The sequence below is a fragment of the Idiotropiscis lumnitzeri genome, chromosome 6 (assembly GCF_059441095.1).
Source record: "Idiotropiscis lumnitzeri isolate Australia: NSW breed Sydney's pygmy pipehorse chromosome 6, RoL_Ilum_1.0, whole genome shotgun sequence".
Taxonomy (NCBI): domain Eukaryota; kingdom Metazoa; phylum Chordata; class Actinopteri; order Syngnathiformes; family Syngnathidae; genus Idiotropiscis; species Idiotropiscis lumnitzeri.
This window is the reverse complement of record NC_142396.1, coordinates 8,315,327-8,328,201: the sequence shown is the minus strand read 5'-3', so window position 1 is coordinate 8,328,201 and position 12,875 is coordinate 8,315,327. Positions and strand designations below refer to the sequence as shown.

Genomic DNA, 12,875 nt, shown 5'->3' with positions numbered 1-12,875 from the left:
CGTTAATGATCAATTGATTACGTTAGATCAGAGATGGGGGGGAAAAAATCCCAAATATGAGACTTGAAAAGTAGTCTGCAAATATGCAAATCCATACGTAGGAGGGTTTCCTTTATACATGCTCTGAAAATGTTTGCACATATTGAAAATAGCATTTTGTCAAAAATCTGCTCAGGAAGTATGTGTTCCCTCCAGCATTTTTTAATTGCCCATCAATGCACTGCCCTTCCCAGATTAAATGTCGTCTTTGCAAAAGCCATTTGAAAACTGGAACGTTTAAGCAGTTTGAAGTACCGCCATTTCTTTCATCATTTTCTTCTTAACAATTCTGAGGAGCAAAGTGTAACACATTTTCTTCGCCCTTCATGTATTTGGAAGCATATCTCCGACTTTATTATTACCTATGCCAAACATATTCCTAATCAAGGCTCTTATTAAAACAAATACTTTCTAGTGATGTAAGAGATTACAGTATACCTGCACAAAACCTGAAAACTCGCCATTGTATAGTAGTAAATCAAACCAAACGTAATCGATCCCAGACAAAGAAGAGCAGATGGGAGAAATCTAATTCTCTTCTTCATTTATGAAGATATGCATCAAGCCAGAGATTCCCTGAAGTCTTCAGTGACCTGCAATAAAGAAAATAGCACCAAGATGTTAAAACGCCACGAAGAATATATATATATTTTTTTTCATACATATATATTTCAGATAGAATTTACCTGATGACATCAATCATGCCCTTCCCAAGTGTCTTCACTTGGTAAGGTATCTGATGTTTATCACACAAGGCGCGCACCAGCGGCGCCACCCGATGATAGTTGTGACGCGGCATTGTCGGGAAGAGACTGGAACGCAGAGTATGTCAATCATTCAGGCCTTAAATCTGACTGCATATGCGACTTACTGGTGTTCAATCTGAAAGTTGAGGTGACCACTGAACCAGTCGTTGAAGGGCGACTTCTCAATGTTGCAGGTGGCTTGGAGCTAAAGCGCACAAACGAGACACAGTGAGCGTAAAGATGAAGTCGGGACCACAATGCGTAGCTTTCCAAGCAGGCACCTGCATAGTGAGCCAATCCCGATGCTTCTCGTGGTCAATGTCCATCGGGAGGTGATTCATCTGAGTCACCCACACGAACCAGTGGCTCTCCAGAAATCTGAAAATCACAGCAACACATTGACACAGAAAAGGTCAAGAAAATGAATGACATGAGCTCGGCTGGATGGCTCTAGTTGAACAACAGCGGCCTCTGCGGGCAAATGTTGTTATGACAGGACCCACACGCATGTAACGGGATACATTATGGAAAAAGGCCTTTTTAAATTCAAACAATCGGGTCGTGTCCAACCATCAAGTGTGAAATTTGTTGCTATCTGCCTTTTTCTGAAAATGTCTGATCGAGCTCTTCTGCACTCCTGATGATTATTTGTGTGGCACGTGTTCTCAACACATGTTTATTAGTGTGCGTAAAATGAAGAATAATTTTGCAAGTCAATGTAAAGCAATATTATCAGTTAATATTTGCAGCGTGTGGCTTTCGTCTGTGCTAAATCATTTGCTTCACATTTGGGAGCCATGAAAGGTTCATTTTCCGCCACAGCAATATTCAGCGCTGATTTAAAACCCTCGACCCAGCAGCCACAGCGCATTAACTTTACATCAAATAGGTGACATTAAAAAGTGTGAGCCTTATTGCGATAGTAAATCCATCACTCACCTGACAAAGATGATGAGCGCCACTGTGCCCAGGAGACCATAAAGTGGAACGTAACAACTGAAGTAGCGAAGGTAGTAAGAAAAGCACCAGGCCATGTCCTTCACAAGAAAAAAATTCTTAATATAATGCATGGTATTACTTTATTTGAGAATTTATTATGTATTATTACATAGCAAAAGAAATGGAACACTTTTTAAAAGTAGAACCACATGGAAAATGATAGGAAACCACTAACTATAGTACACGTTAAACACTACACAGTGAATATCAAGTCTTCTACTCTTTTATAATGTTTGATGGACAAATAAGTGAATTAATCAACACGCAAATGACCAAACATAGAATTAATGTGATTTAATAATTAGTTGTGTTATGTTCTACTTTTGGTGAATCATCAACACGTGACTTGCTAATGAGCTAACTGACGAACATGCTGATGAGCTGACTCACCAGCAAAGAAGCTAAATTTGACAGCTATCCTCTGTATAACTCTTATCTTTGAGGGCCGCTTCCCTGCATGTTTTGGGCCACTGGTGTCAAACTCAAGGCCCGGGGGCCAGATCTGGCCCATGACCTCCTTTCATGTGGCCCGCGAAGGGCAAATAAAGCGTGTCAACTTCTTGTTCCTAGAACATTTTCGTCACTTTTAACAACATTGCGATATGAAATATTCACATTCATTTGCTACCAATCATCCCCTTTAAAAAATATATTGAAGAATTGTTGAACAAACGATTACTGACTGGCTTTTGATTTCAAGACTCAGATTGCATGATTTTCCAACATCTTGAAGCCCTACTTTAAAAAGCTTGAACATCTTTCCAGTATCTCAAGGTTTGAAGTCAGGCCGACTTCCCTCTTTTTTTTCTAGGAACCAAATGTGGTCACCTTATGCCAAAAAGCAAACACCCTTTTCATAACTCAACAAACTCCTCCATTGAGCAGACAAGAAAGGAAACAGGAAGGCTTCATCTTACCACCCAGTCACGTCGAGATATCATCACATGCATGATTTGAAGGTGAAAATAAACTGGAATTAGCAGTGGGGGCCCAACTGAAAAAAAAAAAAACAGTTGTTGAACATTAACATTGATTCATTGTATTGTTTTTAGAAGATTGAAAAGAAGAGGAGAGTACCCAGGAAGAAGTAGTTGTGCTGATGGTTGTAGGGCATATGTTTGATCTTTTTGGTGCCATACTGTGAGCGAGAGAGGAGTGCTGAGTTAGGATGACAGGAGCATGCTGGGTGTAGCTTTTGAAATGTTTGTTTGTAAAACTTGCCTCCACAGGCTGAGTGGCTCCAACAACAAAGATGCGCAGCATGTTGACGTCGGGGTCTTTACTTAAGACGTTGGGTTTAGCGTGATGCTGGAAGTGTCGATGATTCCACCAGTTAGCAGACGCTCCCTGTGGGGGGGGACAATAATTTATTTAGTAAAACTTCTTTACGGTTCTTCGGAAAAGATGTTGTTACCTTCAAGTGCCCAATTAGAAATTTGTGTGCAAGATGATTCCATGAGGATTTCCTGAAGACTGACAGGTGACCAAAATCATGCTGCAGCCATCCGGCCTGGATCTTATGAGGAAGACAAACGAGAAGTTAAGGATTTGGGATTTATGGGTTGCATAGAACAAGGGTCACCAATATGGGGCGCGTGGGCAGCAAGTAGCCCACAGGCCCGCAATAACAGGCCTGGACTAAAAATAGCTGCGGCTGTTTTTCATGTTACTAATTCTTTTTTAAATCACTTAAAAAAAAGTATGTATTATTTAAAAGTTAAAATCATCAGAATTATTGTCATGTGACCAAACCATTCTTGCATTAGTGGAGACAAGCTAGCAGGCGCCACGCTGAGATGATTTACCATCAAATCGTTTAAAAAACTGTGTTCTTTCAGTGTGTATGTAGCCAATCGCCCTTTGAATTTATCAGCACCAAAGAAGTAGTGAAGAAAAGAAAGAAGTGGTTCGTGATCCCTATCATATAAAAACCTGACGGCCAATCTCATTCATGTTACCTGCGCAGTCGCCATGAAGACGGCACAGAGCACCGTCGGGATCCAGCCAGTCCCACCGAGCCATACGAGCAACCAGGCCAGGACTTCCATCAGCAGGATGTGAGCCAGGTGGGCCAAGAAAAACAAAGAGTGGGCCCGAAACAGACCCTGTTGCTCTGCGTGAGCATGTAAATTCTGGAAGTCTTGGGTGACTGCAGCCTGGAAGCACAGAATCAGAGATAGGGAGGGTAAATACACAGAGTGATGATCATCGTGGACTTCAGGAAGCATCATTGACCACAGCTGCCCTTCACATTGTCCAACTGTGTAAACATTCGAGACCTTCCACCTTTCCGGGGAATTAGTCTCTCGCAACTTGAAGTGGGAGAGACCATTTTCTAAAAGGGCCAGCAGAGGATTGTGTCCATCCACCACAGTCTGACGTGGTGCTGCTACAAGAGGGACAAAATCTGACTGCAACAGACATTTAGGGCTGATGAGGAGATCACCGGTACCTCTCTACCCACTCTTGAGGACGTACACGCTACAAGAACAAAAACTATTTTCAAACTCGACGCATCCGGGTCACCACCTCCAGTTTCTTTCTTGAGGTAAGTGCTATCGAACTACGCACACTAAAACCAAAAGACATTAAAAAGCTTCTTGCCTCTTGCCAATAACTTCCTAAACAATTGATTTATAATTCGTTTGTGACTGTCTTGTATTTATTTTTTTCAATTTTACACATGCTACCGTATTCATTGTTGTAGCTTTGTCACTCTGTAATTTACTTTATCATTCCACTACTGGAAACTTCAATGTGCTCTCTGCATTATTGCACAACTGTCATTTGATCAACATTACAACAATACCGGTACCTTTAATGACTCTTTGGTCATGACTTGATGGGTTACCATCACGTCATCAACCCAAAGTTCTGCTAGTTCTCGCAGCAGTTCACTTAATCTGTTGCAAACCCAAGAGCCGTTTTGACAACAGCAGAGGGCGATATTGCCCAACATGGTGACTCACTGAGATGGATGAACATGATGAATCCATCTGATTAATTGTAATTCCACAAACATAACTTTAATCAGAATACGAGTTTACAATAGTGATGGCACACACAACTAGGTTTGGTTCCCCTTACGTTTTTCTGCCTGTCCTGGCTGGGTTCTGTTCCCGCCAACTCTCCAATCAATAGTGGCTTCAGAAAGCGTTGCACAAACTTTTTGTCACGATGAAAAGCAGTAAACACTTCCTGAAAAATAACAACAACAGAGAACAAAAACTTAAAATGAGAGGGGTGAATCATACAAGATGAAGATAACCCGTACGCATCACTCACCGTGGCATCCTCTCCAGCATAATGCTGGATGACCCGAAAGCCTCCAGGGTGCCTCTTGGCCCACTCTGTGACATTGTACACTTTCCGATCAATCACCAACCACTGATCATTCCTGCTGCAGTGGCTCTGCACTTCTTTCCAGGTGAAAACACCGCTGCCTAATGGCTTGGTCTGCTGGCCTCCAGCACCCATTTCTTCAGAGTCTCGACACACTAACACGACGTTGCACACAAATATGTTTGTACAGTGTGCTATAAGAAGCACTAGGGGGTTCTTTGACCTGTTGCTGTGTGTGCTCGCAGCCTGCTTGAAAGGCAAGTTAAGGAGGACAATGAGCAGTGGAACATGCACACAAATAATTAATGATGAATTTGATATGCAGGATGCTATTAATGTGCGTCATGCGTCATACACCTGACGTGCTATAATCGCTGCAATTCATTTGAACCCAAATCTGGGAATACTCTATGGTGTTACGCATGGTGTTAGTTCACAGCATGAGCAGACAGCGCCTTGTTTGAGGAACAAAAATAGTCACGAAAATGTCGCTACACAACGTACAATAAACGTCTTAGGACTGCATGCATCACAAATTCACAAATGTATATTTAAGTTGTGTGCAATGCTTTTCAACCTGCCGGGTCATAGCGTGAAGACAAAAAAATAGCAGACTCACATGTTGGGTTGGTCTCACACTCTGCGCATTTCAAGCACAGGAGGGGCGCGCCTGTACAACTATCTCACCATGTTCCGATCACTTCTAAATTTCGAACAGTTCTAATAAATTTCCATCGGTTTTGCTCGAGGACACTTTCACGCTGTCATTCATTACAACTTCCGAGGCGATCTTCCGACGGAATTTGAGCCAATCGGCGTACAGTAAATAAAGAACCCGCTTCATGTTGCCCAAATTATGCCATACACGCCCATCGACTTTTCTGTATAACGTACGGAATTAGTGTTTATGAGAGAAAAACATAATTTAAGAACTGTCCTTAAAGTATTGTTAAACTGTAAATTCCCATTCATCACAGCCCCGATTTATGTATTAAATATTTTTTCGAACGACTACGTTCTAAATTTCTTAATATTACGTCCGTCCGTCCGTCTGTCCTCGCTGGGATTAATGAAGTCCGTCTGTCTGACTGTGCTGCCATCATTCTATTTGGTGTTAACGTGGTATTTTATCTTTCTGGGATTTATAAAGTACCGTCTGTCAATCTGTTTGTCTATTTAAGTTTATCCGACCGTCCATGATTAATAAATTAGCTCGCGAGCTATCGTTATAATGTGGAAGTGTACCTAATGTTATGTCCCATATTGATTATTTGGAAACAAGGAATTTGGATTGTGTTATTAACTCATTATCGCAACATCTCAATATATATATGGAAATGTGAATACATTTTAATACTGACCTCGACCAGCAGCAGGCAGTACAAACGAGCAGCTCAAACAGACGACTTGTCCTCAGGTGAACCGCAAAAACAATGTCTTCTTCGCATCTGTGAATGTCCTAAAAAAAAAAAAAAAAAGGAATTACATGCGTCTGTTTGGAACATGGTGGAGTGAGATAAAAGCATTTCATGTGCGTCGTTATATTACAAGCTTGGTTATTCATTGGGATTGCTGTCCCTCAGCTCAATGGACAAGCGAGAGGTTGTCAGACTTTATTTGCGGCTCGGTACCATCAAGACGCTTGTTTGCTGTCGTCAACCAACAAATGAACGCAATGTCAGTTCAAAGATCAGGATGAAATACAATGAAACACACTGACAGTCTCTCTTTTGACAAACACACAGCACAATGACCTTGAATCTTTGTAAATCCAAAATCCAACACTTTAGCTGTATCTTATGTTCAAAGAGCAAACATGAATGTTGAAATTATTAAGATGAACAAAATTACCTACATCAAAGCAAATATTATTTTCTTTTGGTTTGTCAATGAAATTTCTTAACCTATGTTGGCCCTCTTTAGGTTGCATTCCCCTGGCTTCGCGTCCTGAAGCTTCTTTGTTCCCGCAAGCCTCAGTGAACTGTAGTTCTTTCTGGAGCTCTCTGAAGCCAATTTCTACATTACATCACTTTCAGAGTGATTTGCCAACAAAGCATGAAAGGGGGCTGCAACGTAGCTGGACTGAACCTCCCCGATCAAAGAAAGAAAGGACCAAACCTCCAATCAAAGCAGCGATCTCAGTCATTTTCCTTTGATATGTGGTGTGTATGTAATTCAGTTTTCTCCTTCCTGAGGTGCTCAGAACAGTTGGAGGAGCCAACCGTTGTCGCTGATGGTGTAGTGGTACACTCGTGTGCCAGCGACAGTAACCATGTGCCGAACAAGATAATACGAAAAGGAATACAAAATGGTTGGATGGATATTCGACATGACGTCATTTGTTCATTTGCATTCACCTCCACAGTCACATTCATTGACCTCTTCATCTGTCGTGTCAGCTTGACGCTCAAAGTGAGCCGAGTCATTTCAGGGCGGTTTCCGTGCGGCGCAGAAATGTGCAAATCAGCGAATCAGCATATCAGACGGGATTATCCTCAAGCAGCCAGAGGCGCCCCCCCCCCCCCTCCCCTCAGCACGCCGCCTCCTCGCTGGGCCGCTTCAAAGACCGAGGTGCTCAACATCTGACCCCAGCAGCTTTGCCGATTTTTTTTTTTCCCAGTCGTAACCCATTTACACAGTGGTCTGGTCCAGAAGGATGATGTCATTTTTACAATATACCTTCAACTGCAAAAGTCCAGGTCACCTCTCACTCTCTTGTTTGAACAACCTTTTTGACAAATGTCATTTTGACATGATGTCTTGTAAAGCATATAATAGGACAGACTTTCATTTGAGTTCCAATCCTTTATGTTGTTTTTAAGGGGATCATTTGAATATATTTAATAAGAAAAATAACACTCTACAGTAATGTACTTCATGAAAACATGGAGCGATATCATTATTGAATAGAATGTGAAGAATTAAGTTGTCTCTGCATCATGATTCCGAGCTTCAATGCTCATTGCTATTGTGATCGCAAGGGAGCCGAATTATACATAAATGACAAAGAAGAGTTTCACAAATAAGTGACTCTGTAAACTGCAGTAACATTAGTCATATTTTCAAGAGGATGTATACCTAATAACGACCACAACATAAATCCTTTTTTTTCATTATGTGTTAGCATTAAATTAGATGTCTTTCATAAGTTTGAAAAAAAACACCCACATGTTTAAAGTTCAACTAGTAGTGTCAATAAACTGCTCAACTAAAATTATCGTTTGAACTGAAGAGAAACGAGATCGCTTGTAATTGAGGTACGACCGTGCGTCATCACGCGGCACAAGAATGCACGCTTGGCTACAAGTGTCATCCGTTAGCATAGCGTGACAGACTAAGAGTGTGTTCCGACGCACACACACACACACACACACACTCTACGTCCTGCATACGACAAAATAGTTTTGTATTCGTCAAAATGACGTTCCGAAAACAACACGTTCGATGTTTGTCAAGGACTGTTGCCCTCTTTTGTATTTGTGTGTCTGTTTTGTGTCTTAGCTGAATGTTACACCGAGGTTGTCGTCACTGATTTTTAACTGTTCGATAGAGGTCATCTTGCCGACCATACAAAATCATAGTTCATTCATGATTATTTTATTTATTTATTAATGTTTTTTTTTTTTGCAAACCTTAGTTGTAAAGTTTGCTTGTTGTTGTGAACTTTTCCTTTTTTTTTTTTTTTTTTTTTAAAGTAAAAAAAAATGCTAAGAGGGTGACCACAATTTGTGGAATGAGGTTACGTACTTGGCGCTCATACTCACGCACTTGACAATGTGATTTGATGCCTAGCCGTTCGGGTTACACAGTGGAGGAGAGCGAAAGACGGAAGGAGGGAGGAAGAGCAGCAGTTGAATGCGAACCTCCTCGCCGATGGCAACACGCGGACAACATCATAACGAGGCTTGCAGTCAGTGTTGCGAAAATGTGCAATGACTTGCACCTTTGTGGATCCGAGCTTTGGATGGACCTCGGCTTCGTTCGAATGGGGAGTCGCTGCATTAACTTGCTTTGAGTTTTTCTTTGCCGCTGGCTGGGTCACCGAGCTGAGCACTCTGTGGGCTCGTCCACCAGCGCGGAGCCGGAAGCTGGTCAGTAGGCGACAATTTAATGTGCTAAGGTGGCGCTTTTGAACCGGTGTCAATCATGTGACCTAAAAGGTGTTAAAAATTAATGACAGGGAAAGAGAAGGGTCAACTCAAAATTGACTTTCACATATTAGAGCTTGACTACCTGCAGTACTACTACTACTACTATTACTACTACTACTATTATTACTACTATTACTACTTTTATTACTCCACATTGTGCTAGATGAAGGCACAAAGAGATGCCTAAGTGAGCGTGGCATGGCCACAGTTAATTGGCCTGAGGCGTGATGTGGTTTTTGCAAGCACCAAACAAAAACGTCGACCAAGTTCATCTGTCATCACATCACATGACTCGGCTGTGACTCAAGCACAGATTCGGGAGGCCACAGAATGGGCAACTCCTCCGGGAAGGGCGAGGGAGACGACGAGGAGGACGAGGAGGAGGAGGAGGAGAAAGACGGCGAAGAGGTGGAAATAGTGCAGAAGAAGAAGAAGAAAAAAGAGGAGGAAGTGGAGGAAGAGCTTCCACTGGGTGTGGATGAGTTGCTGGAAAGCGGAGATCCAGTGTTGGACCTGAGCTACCGGAAATTTAAGCGCTTACCTGCTCGTGTTTGCGGACTGACGCATGTGGAGAAGCTCTACGTTTGTGGGAATAGCCTGCGCGCACTTCCTGATGGCATCACCCAGCTGCAAGGTCTGCGGATTCTGGCCCTGGACTTCAACAAGATGGAGGATGTTCCTCTGGCCGTCTGCCAGCTGGCGAACCTCAGCCGCCTCTACCTGGGCAGCAACCGCCTCATGACGCTCCCGCCCGAGCTGAAGAACTTGCGGAGTCTCCGCTGCCTCTGGCTGGAGAGCAACTACTTCCAATGGTTTCCCAAAGAGCTGTACGAACTACCCAACCTCAAGTCCCTGCAGATCGGCGACAACCGCCTCAAGACGTTGCCGCCTGACCTGTGCCGCATGGAGACTTTGAGGGGGCTGTGGCTCTACGGGAATCGCTTCCAGACCTTCCCAAAAGTCCTTCTAAGCATGGAGGGCTTGGAGATCCTGGACCTGGACCGCAATAAGATATCCGAATTCCCCAGCCTGAGGCGCCTCCGATCCCTTCGCCTCTTCTCCTACGACCACAACCCGGTCACAGAGCCTCCTAAAGTGGGCGAGGAGGTGACCGTGGTCGGGGAAGGCGCTGCAGAATTCTTGGAGGAGCGTGAGGCCAGGAAGGACAGGAGGCGCAAGGAGGCAGAGGAAGCCGAAGAGGCAGCTCTAGCGGGAGAGGAGCCCATTATTCACGGCATTTTGAAGAACGGCAGCTCCAAACGAGCCGCCAATGAGGAGGACGACGAGGAGGCCGGGTCTCCGGTCCTGGACTATGACGGCGGCGAGCTGGAGTATGACGAAGAGGCGTTTGAGTATGAGACGGAGGAGCTGATCTGCGAGGGCGATGCCTTGGAGTACGAGGGCGAGGAGCTGGAGTATGACAGGGCTTTTATGGACTACGAGTACGAGGAGGACGTGGAGACAAGGGTGGCGGCATGAGATCAAACCACCGTCGAGACTGAGACGATCTGCAGGCAGGCGGACGACAAGGTTGCTTAATTTCACATTTCTCCTTAGCTGTTAAAATGAAAGTGTGAATTTCATCTCAGGCTCCTGTGAAGCAGAGCAGGACTGTATGTGTGCGCGTGCTTCATATAATTAAATTGCCACACACCTGTGCAAGTCACTGTCAATCATTTCTAATAAAGGAAGCCCGCCAGTCAGCTGCAAAAAGGACAAAACGGCATCACTGTTGTATTTGTAAAATGCCTTGCCACTATTTTGGTACTCAGGATGACAATACATTTATTTATCAAATGATTAGTAATGGGAAAAAAATGTTATTGGGTAAAAAATAGAATGCTCATTTTATGCATGTCGAGGCAATTAAAGCCACATGCAGAGCACTTCTATGCTGGTTGCAGCATAGCATAGTAGTGCACCACATTCTCCCATTTCAGTAAAAAAATAATGTCATTGGTAATTCATTCATAATTGTTGGGTTTGGAATTGGAAATGTAATCAAATACTCGTCCTTAAGTCGGCACATTTTTTATTCCGCAAACGCTAAACCATAGAAAAAGGTACCTTGAAATCAGGCGATACTGTAAACTCAATTATTAGGGTATAGATATACTGTACAATAACATTAAATCACTATCTTAAGTATTAATCTTAACAAGGTATTTTAGACTTTCATTATAATTGCTTCATCCACACATGTAGACACAAAATAAGACAATACTGAAATATATTTTTTATCATCTGCAAAAAACGGCAAATAAAATTTTTTGGTGCAGGCTGGAACGGATTAACGGCATTTCCATTCATTTCAATGGGGAAAGATGATTTGGGATACGTGACAGGATCATTTAAAGAATTAAACTGGTGTCTTGAAGCGCCACTGCATTCGCTACAAATAATCAATCTATCGATGCCAGGAATGATGTCGTATATGTCACAGGAAAAACAATTATGTGCTTGTCCACGAGATGGAAGAAGGTACAATTAACCATGACGGCTCACTCTAAAAGTGATGGTACGCCGTAAGAGTTTTCTAAAGTAAAATACGTGCCTTGGCGCAATAAAGGTCGGGAAATACTGTCCCAGTGGTCCTCGTCTCTCTTTCTGTCAGCGCACATCACATTACAGAATTTACACCCGTTGTGGTCGGCGTCTGTTTTATGTACCTAGCGGCACACCTCAAGGCGGCCTTGTAAAAGTGTGTATTGGATTTAGAGCTACAAAATATTTATGACATGCTAAACACACGAGTCCCTGCGTTGTGTAAGCACTGCTGTGAGGCTCAACAAAGAAGATTGCGCGTCGCCACACCATAAAAGGCAAGCCCACATGGAGGCCGGCTTCGAAAAGGACGCAACAAGGAGCCCATTCTAAATTTTCCTCACTAGCGGCACCTCCTTGTAGGTCACGACCTTCGCTCCATCACCAACTTTGTATACTCCTTTTTTTCCCCCACCTGCTCATACCTCCTCCACCTGTGTCTCTGAACGTGAACATGTCCTCCTCTCATCCCCGCAGTCATTATTCATGGAGGGCTCTAAGCGTAACGCAATCCTCGCATCTTTTTTCCCCTCTCGTTGAAAGAGTGAAATATTCATCCCCGCGCTGAAATATTCATGCTGCTGCGTACTCTCATGTGTCGGTCTCGTCTTTGCTGCTGGTGTTGCACAGCACACTCAATCCGATGATTGCTTTATTGGAATATTTATCATCCGAGGAATGCAAGATTCACATATGAAGGGGAATGCATTAAATATCAAGTTGCAACCAAATTCACTTTTCATTGTCACTGTCCATACATTGTGCTTGTCCTCATTAACGTCTGGTGTGAGCTGGAGCATCGGATTTGGGGTGAAAAGCGTGGTAGCCCGCCATGGTTATTATCACAAAATATTCAGAAATAATAAAGTATATGCCGTAAGTAAGGAGTTGTTTTGTATTACACTGCCCCAAAAAAAAAAAGCTTCATGTCATATTAAAGAGCTCGTAAAGCACGGGTGACAAACTCAAGGCCCACGTCCAATTTATGCGGCCCGCGAAAACAAGTCGTGTCAACTTCCATGATCTGCACCAAAATTCCTAATTGTCATGTGTA

General features: G+C 43.2%; 3 protein-coding genes across 7 annotated transcripts in view; 1 reads left to right on the top strand and 2 right to left on the bottom strand.

Moving 5' to 3' along the window:
* Positions 1–362: 362 nt before the first annotated feature.
* On the bottom strand, positions 363–6,595 carry fads2 (fatty acid desaturase 2). 5 transcript variants are annotated; one of them, XM_088297716.1, is made up of 13 exons: positions 6,488–6,595; positions 5,070–5,281; positions 4,872–4,982; positions 3,743–3,940; positions 3,199–3,300; positions 3,006–3,131; positions 2,862–2,922; positions 2,702–2,778; positions 1,725–1,822; positions 1,067–1,163; positions 911–990; positions 726–851; positions 363–632 (listed from the first exon to the last, which is right to left on the bottom strand). In XM_088297716.1, the coding sequence occupies exons 2-13, from the start codon at positions 5,259–5,261 to the stop codon at positions 581–583; spliced, it is 1,320 nt and encodes a 439-aa protein (XP_088153842.1). In that variant the 5' UTR covers positions 5,262–5,281; positions 6,488–6,595; the 3' UTR covers positions 363–580. The 5 variants fall into 5 exon arrangements, with proteins under 5 accessions (XP_088153842.1, XP_088153846.1, XP_088153845.1 ...); XM_088297720.1 differs by having other exon boundaries at positions 5,070–5,372; positions 6,488–6,562; XM_088297719.1 differs by lacking the exon at positions 6,488–6,595 and adding an exon at positions 5,746–6,003 and having other exon boundaries at positions 5,070–5,375.
* Positions 6,596–6,723: 128 nt separating this feature from the next.
* Positions 6,724–12,875, bottom strand: part of LOC148335057 (synaptotagmin-7-like) — a 45,116-nt gene continuing 38,964 nt past the window's right edge. Inside the window, exon 11 of the transcript XR_015844012.1 lies at positions 6,724–6,775. The gene's annotated coding sequence lies outside the window, so the exon portion shown is untranslated. The remainder of the gene's footprint in view (positions 6,776–12,875) is intronic.
* On the top strand, positions 9,383–11,567 carry lrrc10b (leucine rich repeat containing 10B). Its single transcript, XM_088298885.1, has one exon. It carries the CDS (start codon positions 9,608–9,610, stop codon positions 10,754–10,756), a length of 1,149 nt encoding a protein of 382 aa, XP_088155011.1. The 5' UTR covers positions 9,383–9,607; the 3' UTR covers positions 10,757–11,567.

Coding starts and splice junctions, on each gene's coding strand:
- lrrc10b (XM_088298885.1), top strand. CDS start 9,608: ATGGGCAACTCCTCCGGGAAGGGCGAGGGAGACGACGAGGAGGACGAG.
- fads2 (XM_088297716.1), bottom strand. CDS start 5,261: ATGGGTGCTGGAGGCCAGCAGACCAAGCCATTAGGCAGCGGTGTTTTC. Junction 3,941..4,871: donor GCCAGGACAGGCAGAAAAAC/GTAAGGGGAACC, acceptor CTGTGCTTCCAG/GCTGCAGTCACCCAAGACTT. Junction 2,779..2,861: donor GCACAACTACTTCTTCCTGG/GTACTCTCCTCT, acceptor TTTTTTTTTCAG/TTGGGCCCCCACTGCTAATT.